The following is a 17,068-nucleotide window of genomic DNA, read 5'->3' as shown; positions in this document are numbered from 1 at the left end:
GTGCTTGGGGTACAGATCACTGACAATATCTGAATTGTTTTCCACCCATGGAAACCTGACTTGAACTCACTAAATTATGCATGGCGATTTAGTCTAGTGTAGTGTTTAGAGCTGGGAAGTACAGCCCCAGCCTTCCCTCCCTCCACTGTCAAACCACCTGTTTGTTGTTACTGTCACATGCCTTTGAGTTGTTTCTGAGTAACGGTGAACCTAAGGCAAACCTATCACCAGGTTTTCTGGCAAGAGTTCTTCAGTGGGGTTTTTGCCTTTGCCTTCCTTTGAAGCTGAGAGAATGTGACTTGCCCAAGGTCACCCAGTGGGTTTCCATGGCCAAGTGGGGTTTCAAAGCCTGGTTTCCAGAATCATAGTCCAACTTTCAAACCATACCACATTGGCTTATAGTCTTGGCCATTCCCAGTAAGATATCTACCTGCTTTTCCCTGCAGCACAGCTTGGGGCAGGGTTGCCCCCCCACTCCAGTTTTTAGGATTCTTATAAGGGGCAAGAATTAATAGGCGACCAACCGTCTGTGAATCTGCTTCCAAATTGGTTTCTTTCTTGATACTGGTACCACCACCTTCCTGTTTGCTTGAAATCCAGTTTTCCTTGAGGCAGCCAGACAAGGAAGCAGTGCCTTCAGCTAACCTGAACTGAACTCCAGTCAGCAAATTCCACCCAAACTAGTCACAACTGAAAAACTGCAATTCTGGTATGCTTTTTTGTCCATCAGCTGGATCCGTTTGTATATATTTTCTCTGTTTGTATAATTCTGTTTTTAAGGAACTTGAAATATTTGGCAAAGGAAAAAGGAGGAATGTCAGAGACTAGAGTATGAAAAGTAAGTGGGGTTTTTCCTGGTATTTTATGATAATGATTATCTCAAAGGACTGCTTTGGAAACTCCACATGGTTCCAGCAATGGCATCTTTATTCGACAGTTTAAATGGGAAACCAAGTTAAAGTCACATGGATATTCTACAACAAGCAAGAATGGCACAGAGAATGGTATATAAAATCTCTTCCATTGTATGAAAGCAATATGTCTGAAAGTGATCAGATGTCAGGAGAATAAACAGGTATTCAGTGACAAGGGAACTCTGGCACAAATAGGGCCAGCAGAATTGCAATTGTCACCTGATGGTATGTTGCATTTGTATTTATACTAATTTTAAAATATGAATTGTATTCCACCTTTTCCCAGTTTGGGACTCAAAGTGACTTGAAATAGTTTTAAAAAGCATACAGTTAAAAATTCATAGCATAAAAAACTAAAGCAATTACTATAAAGCTCTGATGCTGCAACATACTACAGTTCCCAGAATTCCATAACATTGAGCCATGGTAGCTAAAGCAGTGTCAAAACATGATTTTTGCAGTGCGAATGCAGCCTAAGAGATCTAGGTGTGAATGATGTTCAATGTCTCCATCTATGCAATGCTAGAAATTTGGGGAGTGAAGGAAATTTTCATTTAAGGAGGTGAAATTCTTACTGGGCGGGTCTTTATCCCCTTCCATGTAGAAATGGGAGAATTCAAAGTTATAGCCGTGTTCATCTGTAAAATCAGTATGTGAAGCGATCTTGCAGCACCTTTGAGGCTAACTGAAAGAAAGAAGTTGGCAGCATGAGCTTTCATAGACTTAAGTCTACTTTCCTGGATGCATTTTGGGTAAATGGGACTATGCCTTAAGCCCCATTCAAGAGGGAAAAAAAGATGTACATTTTATGAATGAATGAATGATACAAAGGAGGTGGTGAAAAATGATGGTCATGGGAATGGTGGTCCTATTACAGTGGGCCCTTGGTATCCACTGGGGTTTGGTTCCAGGATCCATCATGGATACCAAAATCCATGGATGCTCAAGTCCCATTAAATATAATGGCACAGTAAAATGGTGCCCCTTCTATAAAATGACAAAAAAGTTTGCTTTTTGGAATTTATACCTTTTTGGAACATTTTCAACCAGTGGTTGGTTGAATCTTTGGATGAAGAATCCATAGATATGGAGGGACAACTTGCTGTTTATATATAAGGCAAGGCAAAACCCCCAGTGGACAAATCTCACCAAGAAAACCCAATGATAGTTTTGCCTTAGGGTCACCGTAAGACAGGAACAACTTGAAGGCACAACAATAACAATTTGTTTAAGAAGTTAACATTCTAGGTACATAGAGAGATCTTGTAGCACCTTTGAGACTAATTGAAAGAAAAGTTGGCAGCATGAGCTTTTGTAGACTTAAATCTACTTCCTCAGATTAACTTTCTAGGGTAAGCTTATGAGAGAAAAAGTGTGTCCTCTTTCACCTACCTTGGCTGTTATTTGCAGATCCTCTGCCCTTTTATTGTCTGAATAGAATGAGGAACATAAACATAAAATTCAGTTTTGTAATAGAATGTTTGGCATTAGCAAACAAAGTCACTGGTGTTTTTATGTTTGCTCCCCAGAGAACAATGTTCCCATGCAGTCACAGAACAATGTAATAAGTCAGTAAATACATGGCGGTAAAGTAAGAGAAGCATTTCCCGCATCTCAAGAATTGGATCTCTATTGATCTGCCTGCCTGCTAGTGCAAGACAGTGCATTTGAGCATATGGAGGATGTGGAAGTACAAAAATTCTGTGGGGCAGCGGTCTGCTGAAGTCCAATACGTATTTAAACCCACATACTTCACTGTGTCATTTGGAAGGGTTCGAGTCCCGCCTTGGACATATAAACCCACTGGGTGACCTTTGGCAAGTCATACTCTCTCAGACCTAGAGGAAGGCCATGGCAGCGCACACCCTGAACAAATCTTGCATAGGAAACCCTGTCATAGTATCACAGCTTGAAGACACACAACACCATTTTGTGGTCCGTACGTAGTCCATTTTTCAGCTGCAAGGAATATAACAATCAAGTTCAGATACACAAGCACAGTCTATGTATTATGTTGGGAAGTGGACTGTAATCTACGAAAATACACAACTTTGAAAAAAGTCCTATTATTCTTAAAAGATGCACCAAGACTCTTTGCTGAACAGATAGCAGAGCTACCTATCTGAATATTGAAAAATATTATCTCTATTTAGGTTCATGGTATATAGTCTGATCACCAAGGGCAGTACTGATTTTTCAGCACAAAATTGTATATGATTTTATGGAGGGGGAGGCAAGCTTCAAAGTCCTTCATTTGGTAACATTTGAGGATGGAAGGAATAGAACAGATTTGATCTGTCCTCTGTTTTCAGCTGTGAGCATGTTATTCAGATGGTGTAGATAATCTAGGTAGAATGTGGATTGAATCTGTGTTCACATATATTTCAAATGCATCCAGTATTTTTTTTTTTTTTGCGGGGGGGAGGCTGCCACAAAATCCATAAAACCTAGATTAATTGTTCTCAGGATCCCCCTCCCCCGAGTTTTCCTGAAAGATTCACATTGTTGGGTGGATGCAAAAAGACGCAAGATAAACAGGGATAAAATTCTGCATGTCTTGAATGTGTTTCAGATGCATCCACATTGGCTCCATCTTTATTCACATTGCTGACACGTGCAAGCAGAGACAAGCATAGATGTGGTTCCGCTAAAAAAGAGTGTGAACAACAAATTGGCAATGCCTGAGTGAAATTATTTGCATAGTGGCATTGCAAAACAAAATGTGTAGATAACCCCCACGTAGCTGCAACTGGAATAGCTTTGAGTGGAAAGGGAGAAGCTGGTTGCTGTAATCCCAGGTAGGCAGCTGTGAGATTAGATGGAGATACTAATGTTCAGGACTCCTGGGTCCCAATTCTGTCAAAGGAGATTATCACATTGGGGTCATTTCCACAATGATTGTGCTTGTTTAATAAATGGGAGCACCGTGAAATTATGCTCTTCTATTCCACACAATTTTGCAATTATGATAACTACACTGGGTTGTAGACATGCAAGAGGGATATGTCTAGTTCCATGTAGTTTCTATTCCCCTTGAATGGGATGTTATTGTATGCACTTTTGAGCAGGAAGTCCTAGTTGTGTTCTCTGTGATACAGCATAGCGTTATTTGCTTCCACACTTGCGCATTCCCAAAACTAAAGTGATACTAGGTTCTTATTCATGGGAGTTTATCATTAACGCAAAGTCGCACAATAAACATGATTTCCAGGTGCGCTGGAATCCACAGGATGATCTCGACATTGTGTGATAATCTCCACCAACATTTTAATGCTGCTATTGTTCCACTATTTACCCTTAATCTCCTAAACCACCAAGCCTCTATTTCAGCACTTTAAAAGGAGGCCAGGGGCAAAAAAAAACGGTTTCTTTATTAAAGCTTTTACCCATTTGGAGCAGTGATACACAGTAACCACTAGGATGCAGGCGAGATCAAGCTTAATTGAAGCAGGAAGCAAAGGAGGTGACGAAATGACTGAAAAGACCAAGAATGGCTCCTGATGATTGAATGCACCAATTTCCAAATTACATTACTGTATTTGCCCTAGCCCTGATCCAAAGCTAATTGCTCCATATTTTATCTTTTATGATGGATGGAAGATAACGGTGCTAGCTGCTTTTTGCAATTTTTAAAATGGATGGGAATCATACGGGCCACGTCTTCAGATATTTTTCATCAGCAAACCCCAGCCACTTTTGCCAGCATAGCCAATGGTAAGAGATAATGGGAATGGCAGTCTAACAAGACCTAGAAGGTTGCAAGATCTTAAAATTATTCTTCCCCTGTTTTGAAAAATGATATGTTGGAGGAGGAACATTTTGGCTAGTGCATGAAGAATCATTCTGTCAGTGTTTAGTAACTATGAAAAGCTACATGGAGCCACCATGTTCAAAAGCAGTATATCTTTGGATACCATAGAAGTCCACAATGAGTGATTTATTTTGTGATATTAAAATAGAGGTAGATGCAGAGTAGAGTGGAAGGTGAACCCGGGGCTACAACAACTGGAGGAGAAAGCGAAAGCTAGCTAAATCCAAGATCCTCTGGAGAGTCTTTAAAAGTTGGAGCAAGCAGTCTATTAACTCTTGCAAATTGTAGGATGCTGCTGCTTCAGTAGCTGAGCTGGAGACCTGCACACAGTCACTTCTTCCTGCCTTGAGCTGAGTCCACCAAAATGTAGAATTTGCACCCTCATCTCCTGCTTGGAGATGACTAAAAAACCCTGGAGACTCAAGGCCCAGCTTGGAGGTCTGGAAATCTTACAGCAGACATTTCAGTAGCGATCAAGACTACTGAGATGAAAGGGCTTGCTTATATTATTAAAATATTTATATCCAGAAATAAAATAAATAAATAATTTGAAACAGTTTAAGAGAATTTAAAACTATAAGAATAATTTTTAAAAGACCAAAAGGCATAATTAACCATTTAAAGAAAATAAAACAGTTTAAAACAATATTAAAAGCGCCCAGGTGCACAGACATGTTTTACTGGGGGCCGAAATGAAGCACCATTGGTGCTAGTCAGGTCTCTAGGGGCCACAACCAGGGTGCCACAGCATAGAAGTCCCACTCCTACATCTCCCCCTTTTGTAGTTCTCCCACTGATGGGATACAGAGGATCAGCAGACCTTAGTCCTTGGGAATACCTATAGAATGGCCCTCTGCCACATATGGAAGTCCCAAACCATGCAGGGCTTTCAGTGTCCACTAGTAGTCCACCATCTTGAACTGGTACTGCACACATTTTCCTTTGGGCCACAGAGAGTGATGCCTCAAGGCTAGAAATGCCCAATTGATACCTGTCAAAATCCCCTCTTCACACAACCGTTAAAGAGATGGGCAAAAATGTGGCGCTCCAAGGATGATTTTGCCACCCTCAGACCTTTTTGACTCCTCTTAGAGTGATCTTTTTCTGGTCCCAGAAAAGAATGAATTGACTCACGGAAAAGCTTTGAGGAGAGGAAATTTACCTTTTAAATAGGTGGCAGGGTCACTCTGTAATATTTAACATGCCCCCTTCATTTAAAAAAAAAAGGACTTTTGTTCACTTCCAGTTTTCTTTTCTTTTTTTCTTTCTTTTTGGGGGCACTTTTGGCAATCTATGCAGCCCTTGTCAAGAGTAGAAACTGGCCTCCTAGGTCCACCACAGTTGCCCACCTCAGCATTGCAGTCCTGTCCTGAATTTCATCTGGAAACCCAACTCAAGACGACTCAAGCGATCCTACTCAGGCAGTCAGACTGATGCCAAGACTCTTCATAGGGTTGCCAGACTGAAAAATGTGGAGGGCCCCTGTACCTTTCACGGTTGTTTAGAAGGAAGGGGGATTTCAGCCTATGTTGCTTGTTAGGCAACCAGGTCACTAGCAGCACCTGCTAAAATGCTTTCTTCTGCACAACCGTTAAAGGGGCCCTCTCCAGCAGTAGAGTCACTAGGGTTGGAGACACTGGATGTCAGTGCCCACAAAGAGCTGTGTGAAGGGGGGGGGGAACAGCCTGTCCTGGCCTCCCTCCCTTCCCGCTGCCTCCCTTACCTTCCACTACTCCCTGGCCATCCAGCCATCTGGCCACCTGCCTCCTGGCCAGAACCAGAAAGGGTTGCAAGGTGGCAGCAGTAGAGGCTTACCCTGCCCTCCTTCTCCTGCCACTGCCCCACTTGCCTAGCCTATAGCCATCCTGCTACCCAGCCACCTGCTGCCTGGCCAGATTTGGAAAGAGTTGCCGCATGGCAACGGTAGTAGAATGCCCTGTCCTCTCTCCCCTTCCTCTGCCTCACATGCCTGCCCCTACCCTCTGGCCATCACACCACCGGCTGCCTGCTGCCTGGCCAGACCTGGAAAGGGCTGCTAGGCAACAGGGATGATGGCCTACCCTGTCCTCCCTTCTTGCTGCCTCACCCACTCACCCACCTGCCTGCCCGCTGTCTGCCCAAACATCCACTCAGGGCTACTCAGGCGTGGGCAGGTGGGCGATTGTGCAAGTGAGGCACCAGGGGAAGATGGAACACATGCTCACCCACCTTTCATTCTCCCTTGCCTTGGCTCCATCAGCAGAGAGAGCCATGCCAGCAGAGAAGAAAGGATGGGTACCAGCAACAGCACCCAACCCACACACCCCTCAGTAAGAAGAGGACCTGACCGGGTTTCACTCCTCTGAGGTGTCACCAGGTCTGGTCCACATCCCTGCACACCCTTAGTGACATCAATGCTCCCCAGCCTGACAGCTGTGGACTGCAGAAGAAGAGTGTCTCAGCAAATGTGAACCTCACACAAAGCTGGCTCAGCCCATTGGGTTGATAGCTGTGAGCATCTCTTGGTCACTCTTTGGACTGTAGCCTCTGAATTCCTGAACCCCTATTGAATGAATGAATGGTGAGCAATGCTAGGCTACTTTCCAGTATGAAAGGTTGGTAAACAACACATGCGTCAAGAAATTCCACAGCCCTGTGGCAACAGACAAGACAAATTTCAGGACCTTGTGTTTTTATAAATAAAAAAAAAGGTCAGGGGAGGAGTAAACGAAGAAGCAAGAAAATTTGTTTTGAGAGCATGCCTGCTACCCTTTAGATGAATTACTGTTGATGGTACAAAATGTGCAAGGGATCTGATGATGGCAGGCATCTACTCTTCTGCTTTGACTATATTACTGTGGGCTTTACTGGTACCAGAAGGATAACCCAGAAAAAATTAGCAAAACGTTGTTGCTGCTGCTGCTGCTGCTGCTGTGTGCCTTCAAGTCATATCCATCTTATGGTGACCCTAAGGTGAGCCTGTCACATGATTTTTTTACAAGTTTCTTCAGAGGGGATTTGCTATTCCATCCTCTGAGTTGAAAGAGTGTGCCTTGCCCAAGGATACACAGTGGGTTTACGTGGCCGAGCCAGGATTTGAACATAATCCAACACTCAAACCATCATGCTGATAAAACTACTTTAGTTAATTCACTGAAGATAGCTGCCACAGAGAAGCGGGCATGCCAGGGAGTTAGGGTTGGCAGTATGCTCCTAGCCCATTTGTCGTTGTTGTTTGCTGTAAAGCTGACTTCTTCTTATCGTAACCCTATGAATGAAAGACTTCAAGCACCCTTCTTGGGTCTAACCATCTTCCCAATTCCAGGATTGCTGAAAAATGGCCAGATAGCCAGAGGATGAGGAAGGAAGGAATAGATCTCAAAAGGCTTTGTTAAAAGGAGCTTCACTGTCTGAGGCTTACTACACTGATGTATCTTCTGTTTTGGTGATATAATAAAGTTTTTAATTCCATTGAATTGGAGCCAGTCTTTTCGAGTGGATGGTCACACATCATGTCCGCCAAAGGTCCCTGGGCCTTGAACTGGTAGAGAAGTCCAGCCTCTTTGCTTTAAACAATAAAACTCAAGAGTCAAACAAGGCAGATAGAGAACATGTTGATTAAAAATAAAATAAAATAAAATAAAACCTACTAGGAAAGATGCATAGGTTTAAAATGCTTTGGTAATAAGACCTGGACAAACAACTTTAACAGCACAATATTTAAAAGCAAACAAGAGGTTGAAAGTTTTAAAGAAATACTAAAGATTACAATTTGAGAAAGACAATGTCTTTAACAATGTTGACCTGACCAGTGCCGGCCTCAAAGAGATAGCTAAGAGATAGCTAAAAGTGTACAGACAGGCCCAAACCAGACACATTTTGACACTAAAATCTTCAGTGGTTCAAACTGGACTTACACAGTAATTCAAGAGCATCAGATCACAAAAATACATATTGGTTTATCTACATAAATGAATGTTTCTAGTATTCCACGTGACCAAAACAAAGCAGTTTGGCACCACTTTAACTGTCATGGTTCCTTCTTGTGGAACCCTGGGATTTATAGTTTGGTGAGGTATTCATCCTGGTCTATTAGAGAGCTCTGGTGCCTCACCAAACTACAGATTCCAGGATTTGGCAGAGGAACTTGTGCCAAACTGCTTTATTTCTGTAGCATGGATACAGCCTTTGTGACAAGGTGCCATTTGCAGATTCTAAAAACACATATATCTCACAGACATAGTATTAACAAGTCAGTCATTGTCTAGATCTCACAAAGGGACAAAGGACTTGTGGTGAAAGAGTTTTAAATATATTTGTTTTCATTAGAGTTTTCATATTTGTAACCTGCTTTGTTGATTTCTGATGTGGATTTCCACTGTAGAAATAATGTAGTTTGGCACTACTTTAAGTCTCCTCCATTCTACATAATACTGGGATTTGTAGTTTGGTAAGGCACCAGCACTCTTTGGCAGAGAAGGCTGAGGACGTAGTAAAACTAAACATCCCAGGATGCCATAGGATGGCGATACAGCACTTAAAGGGGTGTCAAACTACATTATTTTCTACAGTGCAGATGTACCCTTGGTCTTTTATTATTTTACACATGTACCAAGTGCATCAGGTTTCTTCTGTAAATTGACAAGTGACCCAAAGGCATATACACACACTTTTGCTTCCACCCCCTCTCCCCAAAAAAAAACATCATTTGGGGAGTAAAATGCTGTAGCAATCTTGGCATGAGAAAAGCTTGTAAGCAATGGATTCACAGATTGATTGATTAATATGAAGCAAGGATTGCAAAAATCCTGTAACACTGAAGGGTTTGGGGCACAAGAGATGGCTCTAGCAAGAAAGCCAAGCTGGATATTTTACCCCAAAATTCACAGCATGATTTTTTCCCCTGTGACACAGAAACACTTACTTTACCTCTCTGGAACCAACTCAGCAGCAGATCAAGCACTGAGCTGAAATCAGAAACACTCGCTCTTTGCCAAATTAATCCTCTCCAGATTAGCATCCCTTTCCCACACTATGCTGCCAACCATGATGCTGCCAACCATGACACACAAACACCTACATACCTGCCTACATAGTTACTTACTGGAAAGGAGCAAAGTAACCTTGGCCGGGGAAAAGCCAGTGAGCGATCCATTGACTCCTTGGTTGATTAATAGGAAGCAAGAGTGAGAATTGCAAAAAAGGAGCTGATCCCGTAACACTGACTGGTTTTTTAATTGTTATTATTATTAAAACTATTCTACACAGATTCAGATTGACAGCTTTACATTTCCCACATCATATAAAATGCAATATAGACAACTTTAATTTAACTGTGTGGAAAAAGTATAAAAAGATTCCACTTACATTTCTACTTAATCTACTTCTAAATTTCTATTGTATCTGGTTACACAGAACATTTGCTTAGCTCTATATTTACAGTTTCTGATTCTTTAACTTTTTATAGTCTCAGCAGTTTTACATCTGTTTAGTACAGCTCTCAGACTTAAATCTTTCCTTATATCTTCATTTCATTGGGCATGGGATCTCGCTATTGGGGAGAGGGGGTAAAATGAGAACATTAAATAAGAATTCTACCTCCCCAAATGAATTTTTCCACCACTCCCCACATTTCTAGCACTGCAGTCATTTAAAACTTCAGTATTTAGATAGACAGTTTGGGCATCCCAAGAAAAGGAGTAAGGAAAGTGGCTAAAGAAATGCAAGCACAGCTCATAGAAGAGTTGGAGATACGAACCATTTTTCAGTTCTCATTCTCTGCAAGGCTAGAAATCTGGGGACTAAACTGGGGACAGACTTCTTAGTGGAGGCCTTGCCCTCATTCCCCTTCTCCAATAACTAGATCCCTGGTGATCATTATGACGCATGAAGAGCAGAAAGGCTTGTATTGGTGCTGACACTCTGGAAAAGGTGAAAGCTGATGCAAGCAACTGGACTTGGTTCACATCCAAGGGAAGAGGCCTGGACGATTTCCAGAACACTCCTCCTGCCCCATTCAATCACATTGCAGAGAGGATCAGTTTGTGCTTCTGTTCCCCAAGGACAGGTCCACCCCGATGGAACCGTGTTGACATATCAAATGTGTTGCCTCTGGGTGTGTACAAAACAATGAATGCATTCTCTTTGGTATAAAGCAATAAAGGTTGAGGTAGTGTTTGAGCACTGGGCTACGACTCTGGAGATCTGGGTTCGAGTCTTCCCATAGGTCCTGCAAATTGAGCTCCTTGACTGAGTTTATCCATCTGATGTGAACAACAGCTAGCTATACCGTAAAGTACTACCCTCCACCTTTCTTAACATTATTGTCTTTTCTAATTAATCCTGCCTTCGGATGATGTGGACAAAGTATAACAGCCTTAATGTGGTCATCTTGGCTTCCAAGGAGATTTCAGGCTTGATCTGTTCAAGGAACCATTTATTTGTCTTTTCGGCTGTCCAGAATATCCTCAGCACTTTCCTACAGCACTACATCTCAAATGAATTGATTTTCTTCCTATCTTCTTTCTTAACTGGTCCAAGTCTCACATCTCTACATGCTGTTGGGGAATACAGTGGCTTGGACGATTCTAACTTTAATACTCAGTTTTATGTCTTTAACCATTAGAATCTTATCTGCTTCTTTCATAACCTCCCTTCCCATTCCTAGTCTTCTTCTGGTTTCTTGAGTTCTGACTTCTGAACTCCAGGAATCCTTAGCATGGAGCCATGGCACTGCAAGTGGGGTCAAACTGCATTAATTCTGCAGTGCAGTTGCATCCTATGGTATTTGGAGATTGGTAGTTTACTGAGATATTTAGCCTTCTCTGAGAGCCCTGGTGTCCCCCAAATAAACTACAAATCCCAGGATTCTGTGGCATGGAGACATGACAGTTCAAGCAGTGTGAAACTGCATTATTTATGCAGTGCAGATGCAGCCTATGGAATTTGGAGATGGGAGGTTTTCTGGGTGATTTAGCCTTCTGTTATTACTGTAATTGTTGTTGTCCCCCGCCTTGATCCACGGGGAGACATGGGTAAGAAATAATAATAATAATAATAATAATAATAATAATAATATATCTAAGAATCTAAGAATATAATATATAATAATAATATAATAATGCTATATATTACAAAATATAATGTATAATATATCATATAACATATATACTATACTATAATATCTTATCTAATATAATACATGCTATATTATGTTTTAGATATATAATATAATATGTACTACAATATAATAATATATTATTATGATATATAACATGATATAATATATTATATTATATACAATATTATATATAATATACAATAATATATTGTACTACAACATATATATAATTATAAATATATTATTATATATAATAATATATAATATTAGCATATATAAGATGATATATTTTATATATAATAATATATTATATTATTATATATAAGATGATATAATATGTCATATTAAATTATAGTATTGCTGCTGTTGTTGTTGTTGTTGTTTAAGCGGTATCAAACCTGATTATTTCTGCAGTGCGGATGCAGCCTGTGTGCCATTCGGCATTTCTCCCCCTCCATCCCTTTTCTACAGCTCTTCTGTGTCTGCTGTGTGCACTGTCTGTATTTCCTCCTTGGACTTTCTAGTGTCTAGAGTGCAGGGATGCCCAAACCTGGTTCTCCAGAAGCCCTAAGCATCTTGGCCAACAGTCAGGGATGCTGGGAGCTGGAGTCCAAAAGAGCTGGAGGACCAAAGTTTGGGGATCCTTGGTCTAGTGCTGAGTGCCTAGCAAGCCTTCCCTCGCTAGGACCAGAAGGAAGCCAAGGGGCGGGGAACCTGAGAGCCTTTAGTTTTCAGCCAAGAGCAAAGCTGCCTTTGGAGGCAATGAAGCCGAAAGGAGAGGAGCCCCAGCATCAGCATCAGCATCAGGACCAGGACTCTGCAGGTGGGTCTGCCTTCTGCCCCACGAAGGGATGCTCTGCCCTTGGCTGGGGGCAAGGGAGGCAAGGGCAGGCAAAGAGGCACGATCTCTTGATTTCATCAGAATTAACTTCCCCAAACCACACACCCGCCTTGAAGGAGGGCAGGCAGACCAGCCACGTCCTCCTTTTCCAGGACGCGTCCTGCATTTCACCCCCTTCATCCAGGAGGGATTCCCAAAACCTCCTCCACTTGGAGCAAGAGTAAGAAGCATGCATTTGATCTTTCGATGAGTGTTCATAGCTTTGCTTTGGTCGAGTCCTACTTTTTTGTTTGTTTGTTCCTGGAAGGTCCTACATCAGGGTGACCAGAGGCGTCCTCCTTTTCCAGGACATGCCCTCCATTTCAACCTTCTGTCCAGGAGGCATTTCCAAAAAGTCCTCCATTTGAGGCAGGACTAAGAAGCATGAGTTTAATCTTTCTATGGGTGTGTTTAGCTTTACTTTGGTCATGTCCTCCATGTTTTCTGGAAAGTCCTACATCAGGGCGACCAGAGGCGTTCTCCTTTTCCAGGATATGCCCTACATTTCAACTTCCTGTCCGGGACATGTCCTACATTGCAACACCTTCTGTCCAGGAGACAATACTTGGAGCAGGACTAAGAAGCATGAGTTTAAGGCTGCATCTGCACTGCAGCATGAATGCAGTTTGACCCCGCTTTAACTGCCAGGGCTCCATGCTATACATTCCTGGGATTTAAGGACAGGAGTTTTCATCCCATCTTTAAAAAAGAAAGAGATAGGCACCCAGCACAAGAAACTACAAGGATTGTTGCTTTATTGTCCGACATCTGAGCAGGGATGTGTGTATGTCTATGTGTGTTTATAAATGGAGTTTAATCTTACAAACGTGACACATCAGCTGTTTTGTGTTGCAGGCTCAGCTCTGCAGTGGTGGAAAATGTTACTAGAGCTGACTCTCAGCTTTCACAAATCACAATCCAGTTTATATATATATATATATATATATATATATAGGGTTTGAAGTTGGCATCCTCTTTATTGGGTGGGAGCACTGCAAGATGTGTGTGTGTGTTTTAAAAGTGTGCTGCATTTCTGCATTAACAGTAGAAAAAGAAAAGCTGCCCCAGCTGAATTATCGCAACCTGTCAAACAGCAGCTTAGAGGCACAGAAGGCCCCCAGAAGACCCAAAATAGTCACACAATCCTGTTGTGGTTATTTGGAGGTGTGTGTGTGTGTGTGTGTGATAGAGAGCACAAGTAGGTGAGGATTGCTCTACTTTATTGCGTAAAGAGAACCCAGGTGTCCAGAAATGTTGCTGTCTCCTTTCCGTCGACGGCTTTGCTTACTGGAGAGGTAATTTCTAATCCTAGACACTTAAGAGATATTACATGGCTCAGCCATGTAAACCCACTGACTGACTGGTTTTTCCACATTCACGGGGGTCCTGTGCCCCTAACCCCAGCGAATGTGGAGAGACGAGTGTATCCAGTTGCAAAATTCTGTGGTTTGTGGAGTCCATATAGAGTCCTTGGTCTGATCTATAGATATTTTACAGCAGCAGCTGTTGGCCTTTACTAAAGTCTAGTTTTCATCAACCCTTCTCCTGGATAATCGTTGATGTATGCAGAGATATTTTGTATGGAGGAAAATGTATTAATGAAAGTCCCCGCACCCCTGGTGCCACTTGTTACCAGAACTGCCATGCTCCAAATCCAAGTTTACTAACTTGGTGGATACTCAGCCGTGTAGACGGTCTGTTGTCCCAAGCCAACTCTGAGTCCATCTGCTTTGTGTGCCTTGCCCAGCAAAAGAACGTACCAGGATGGAGATCCAACAAAGTTTTATTTTACTACACAGTGAGTAGAAGGGATTGTAAAGCAATGCACACTATATACAGCTGGTGCTTTAACTTTTATATGCTCAGAACAAAGGAAGATGGCCATCGTTACAGCAATAAATGTGTGTGTATGTGTGTTGTGTGCCTTCAAGTCATTTCTGACTTATGGTGACCCTAAGGTCATGTGGGTTTTCTTGTCAAGGTTTGTTCAGAGGAGCTTTGCCATTGCCTTCCCTTGAGGCTGAGAGCATGTGACTTGCCCAAAGTCAGCCAGTGAGTTTCATGGCCAAGCGGGAATCAAACCCTGGTCTCCAGAGTCATAATCCAATGCTCAAATCACTACTATGCCACGCTGGCTCTTCACTGATAAATATCGAGCCAGATACCTTGCACAACATATGTCACGTACTGCCATTCCATGATAACTGTGGGGGTGCTACTTAGCATTTTCAGTCTCTACCTGTGTGTTGATTTTTGTGTGTTTGTGTGTGTCATGAGAACATTGGGTGACCTTCTACTTATATTTGATAGGCCCAAGATTTATCTCCTGGCACATTCAGTTATTATTGGCCAAGGCTTTTGGAGCACTCCGTTCTTATCAGCCAAGGCTAGTCAGAGTGTGCTATTTCTTTACAATATTGATACAAGCCCAGTGCCTCCACCTGAAGGCATCCTGTCTTGGTGCACGGTGTGAAACTTTCTTGAATTTCTAGCTCAAAGGTCCCTATTTTTTTCCTGGTGGGAGAAAAGCAGCTTGTAATTGCTGATTCTGAACAAAGAAATGTAAGGAAGGATGAGGGTTTAAGCAGCCTTCCTGCTACTATTTTTCAGTTTGCAAACACATACATCACAAAATGAGATCTTTTTCATTTTTCATTATTATTTATCATCATTAAAATCTTCCACATTAACACAATGCATACAATACACTTAACAAAAGATATCAACGACAAATAAACTATACATACAATGACAACAACGACAAATAAAAAATAGAATAAAAAAGATGAACTTATGACTTCCTAGTTTCTTTTTGTCTGAAAAGTACTAAATTAATCGGTCTTTGTACATATTTCTTCTTCTTACCTCTGCTTTAACCTTTTCTCAAGTTGTCTAAACTGGGAAAACATGGTGAAAAGCAAATCTTAAGGGGCAAGAAATATGCAATTATGTATAGTATGGGAGCCAGTGTGGTATAGAGGTTTCTGGAGATCAGGGTTCAGATTGCAGCTCAGTTGTGGAAACCCACTGGGTGCCCTTGGGCAAGTCATACTGTCTCACCCTCAACACCTCTCTGCACAAATCTTGCCAAGAAACCCCCCATGATAGTATACAAAGGGAACTTTTAGCACCTTTGAGACTATGAGAAAGAAAGAAGCTGGTAGCACGAGCTTTCATAGTCTTGAGCCTACTTCCTCAGATGCATGTTTGGAGTGGCGAGTCCACAGACAGGAACCACAGAAGCCGTTTGTGTGTGAGAATGTCAATTCAAATTCAAAACCTTGTGTATATGGAGATGAGATGACATGTTCAGTTTTAAAAATGGTCATTGTGGGAAAAGGAAAGAAAAAAGCTGTTGCATAGTCAAGGAGAGTCTTCTCCTTGTGCCTCCAAGTTGTTTAGGAAGGAGAAATGTTGTTGCCTAAAGCCAAGGAGAGTTTGTTGTTGTTGTTGTGTGTCTTTAAGTCATTTCCACCAGACCCTCAGGTGAATCTGTCGTGGGGTTGTTGTTTTTTTTCCTTCAAGTTTCTTCAGAGGGGGGTTGACATTGCCATTTTCTGAGGCTGAGAGAGTGTGACTTGCCCAAGTCACCCAGTGGGTTTACATGGCCTATAGGAGTGGTGGCAAACCTATGGCATGCATGCCAGACTGGGCACTCAAAGCCCTCTCTGTGGGCACGAATGGTGTTACTCCAGCACAGAGTTTGACAGAGTTTATTACTAGAAAGCCAGAGGAATGTGGCACTTTGTGATAAATAAATGGGTTTTGGGTTGCAGGTTGGTCTCTAAAAGGTTTGCCATCACTGGCCTAGCGGGAATCAAACCCTGGTCTCCAGAATCATAGTCCATTGCTCAAACCACTATGCTACACTGGCTCAGGAGAGTAGACAATCATATGAATATTAGATTGTATTGTGGGAAACAGAGAGGGGTGTGTGATGAACTGGTGGTTCACCTTAGAGCAGGGGTAGGCAACCTACGGCCTGCGGGCCGGATCCGTCCCGGCGAGGCCTTGGGACCGGCTCCAGCCCAGTCCTGCCGCCGATTGCCGCCGGGGCCTTTGGCCTCTCACATAAGGGCGCGGGGCCTTTGGCCTATCAGGAGGAGGCGGGCAAGTGGCAGGCAAGGGGGACAAGCGGCGGGCAAGGGGGGGCAATTGTCTATAGAAGCCTCAGAAACATGCATTTATATTAACATTTTTTAAAAAATCAGCAAATGTTTCAGCGTGCCCTCCATTTTTTTTTTAAAAAAAAAGTGACCTCCATTTGAAAATCTTGTCCTACATTTGTCCCGGTTTATTTATTTATATAATTTTAAAAAATTATTTAATTATTTATTTTTTGGCTTTGGCCCCCCAGTTGTCTG

General features: G+C 42.2%; 1 protein-coding gene across 1 annotated transcript in view; it reads left to right on the top strand.

Moving 5' to 3' along the window:
• The first annotated feature begins 812 nt into the window (after window positions 1-812).
• Window positions 813-17,068, top strand: part of LOC149303863 (3 beta-hydroxysteroid dehydrogenase type 7-like) — a 68,926-nt gene continuing 52,670 nt past the window's right edge. Inside the window, exon 1 of the mRNA XM_089480978.1 lies at window positions 813-838. Within this exon, the coding sequence (XP_089337104.1) occupies window positions 832-838 (7 nt within the window). The 5' untranslated portion in view covers window positions 813-831. The remainder of the gene's footprint in view (window positions 839-17,068) is intronic.

Source organism: Sceloporus occidentalis, unplaced genomic scaffold (assembly GCF_023333645.1).
Source record: "Sceloporus occidentalis isolate IW3139 unplaced genomic scaffold, rSceOcc1.0.p SCAF_14, whole genome shotgun sequence".
NCBI lineage: Eukaryota > Metazoa > Chordata > Lepidosauria > Squamata > Phrynosomatidae > Sceloporus > Sceloporus occidentalis.
Note: the sequence above shows the minus strand (reverse complement) of the source record. Positions and strands in the feature narration are given on the sequence as shown.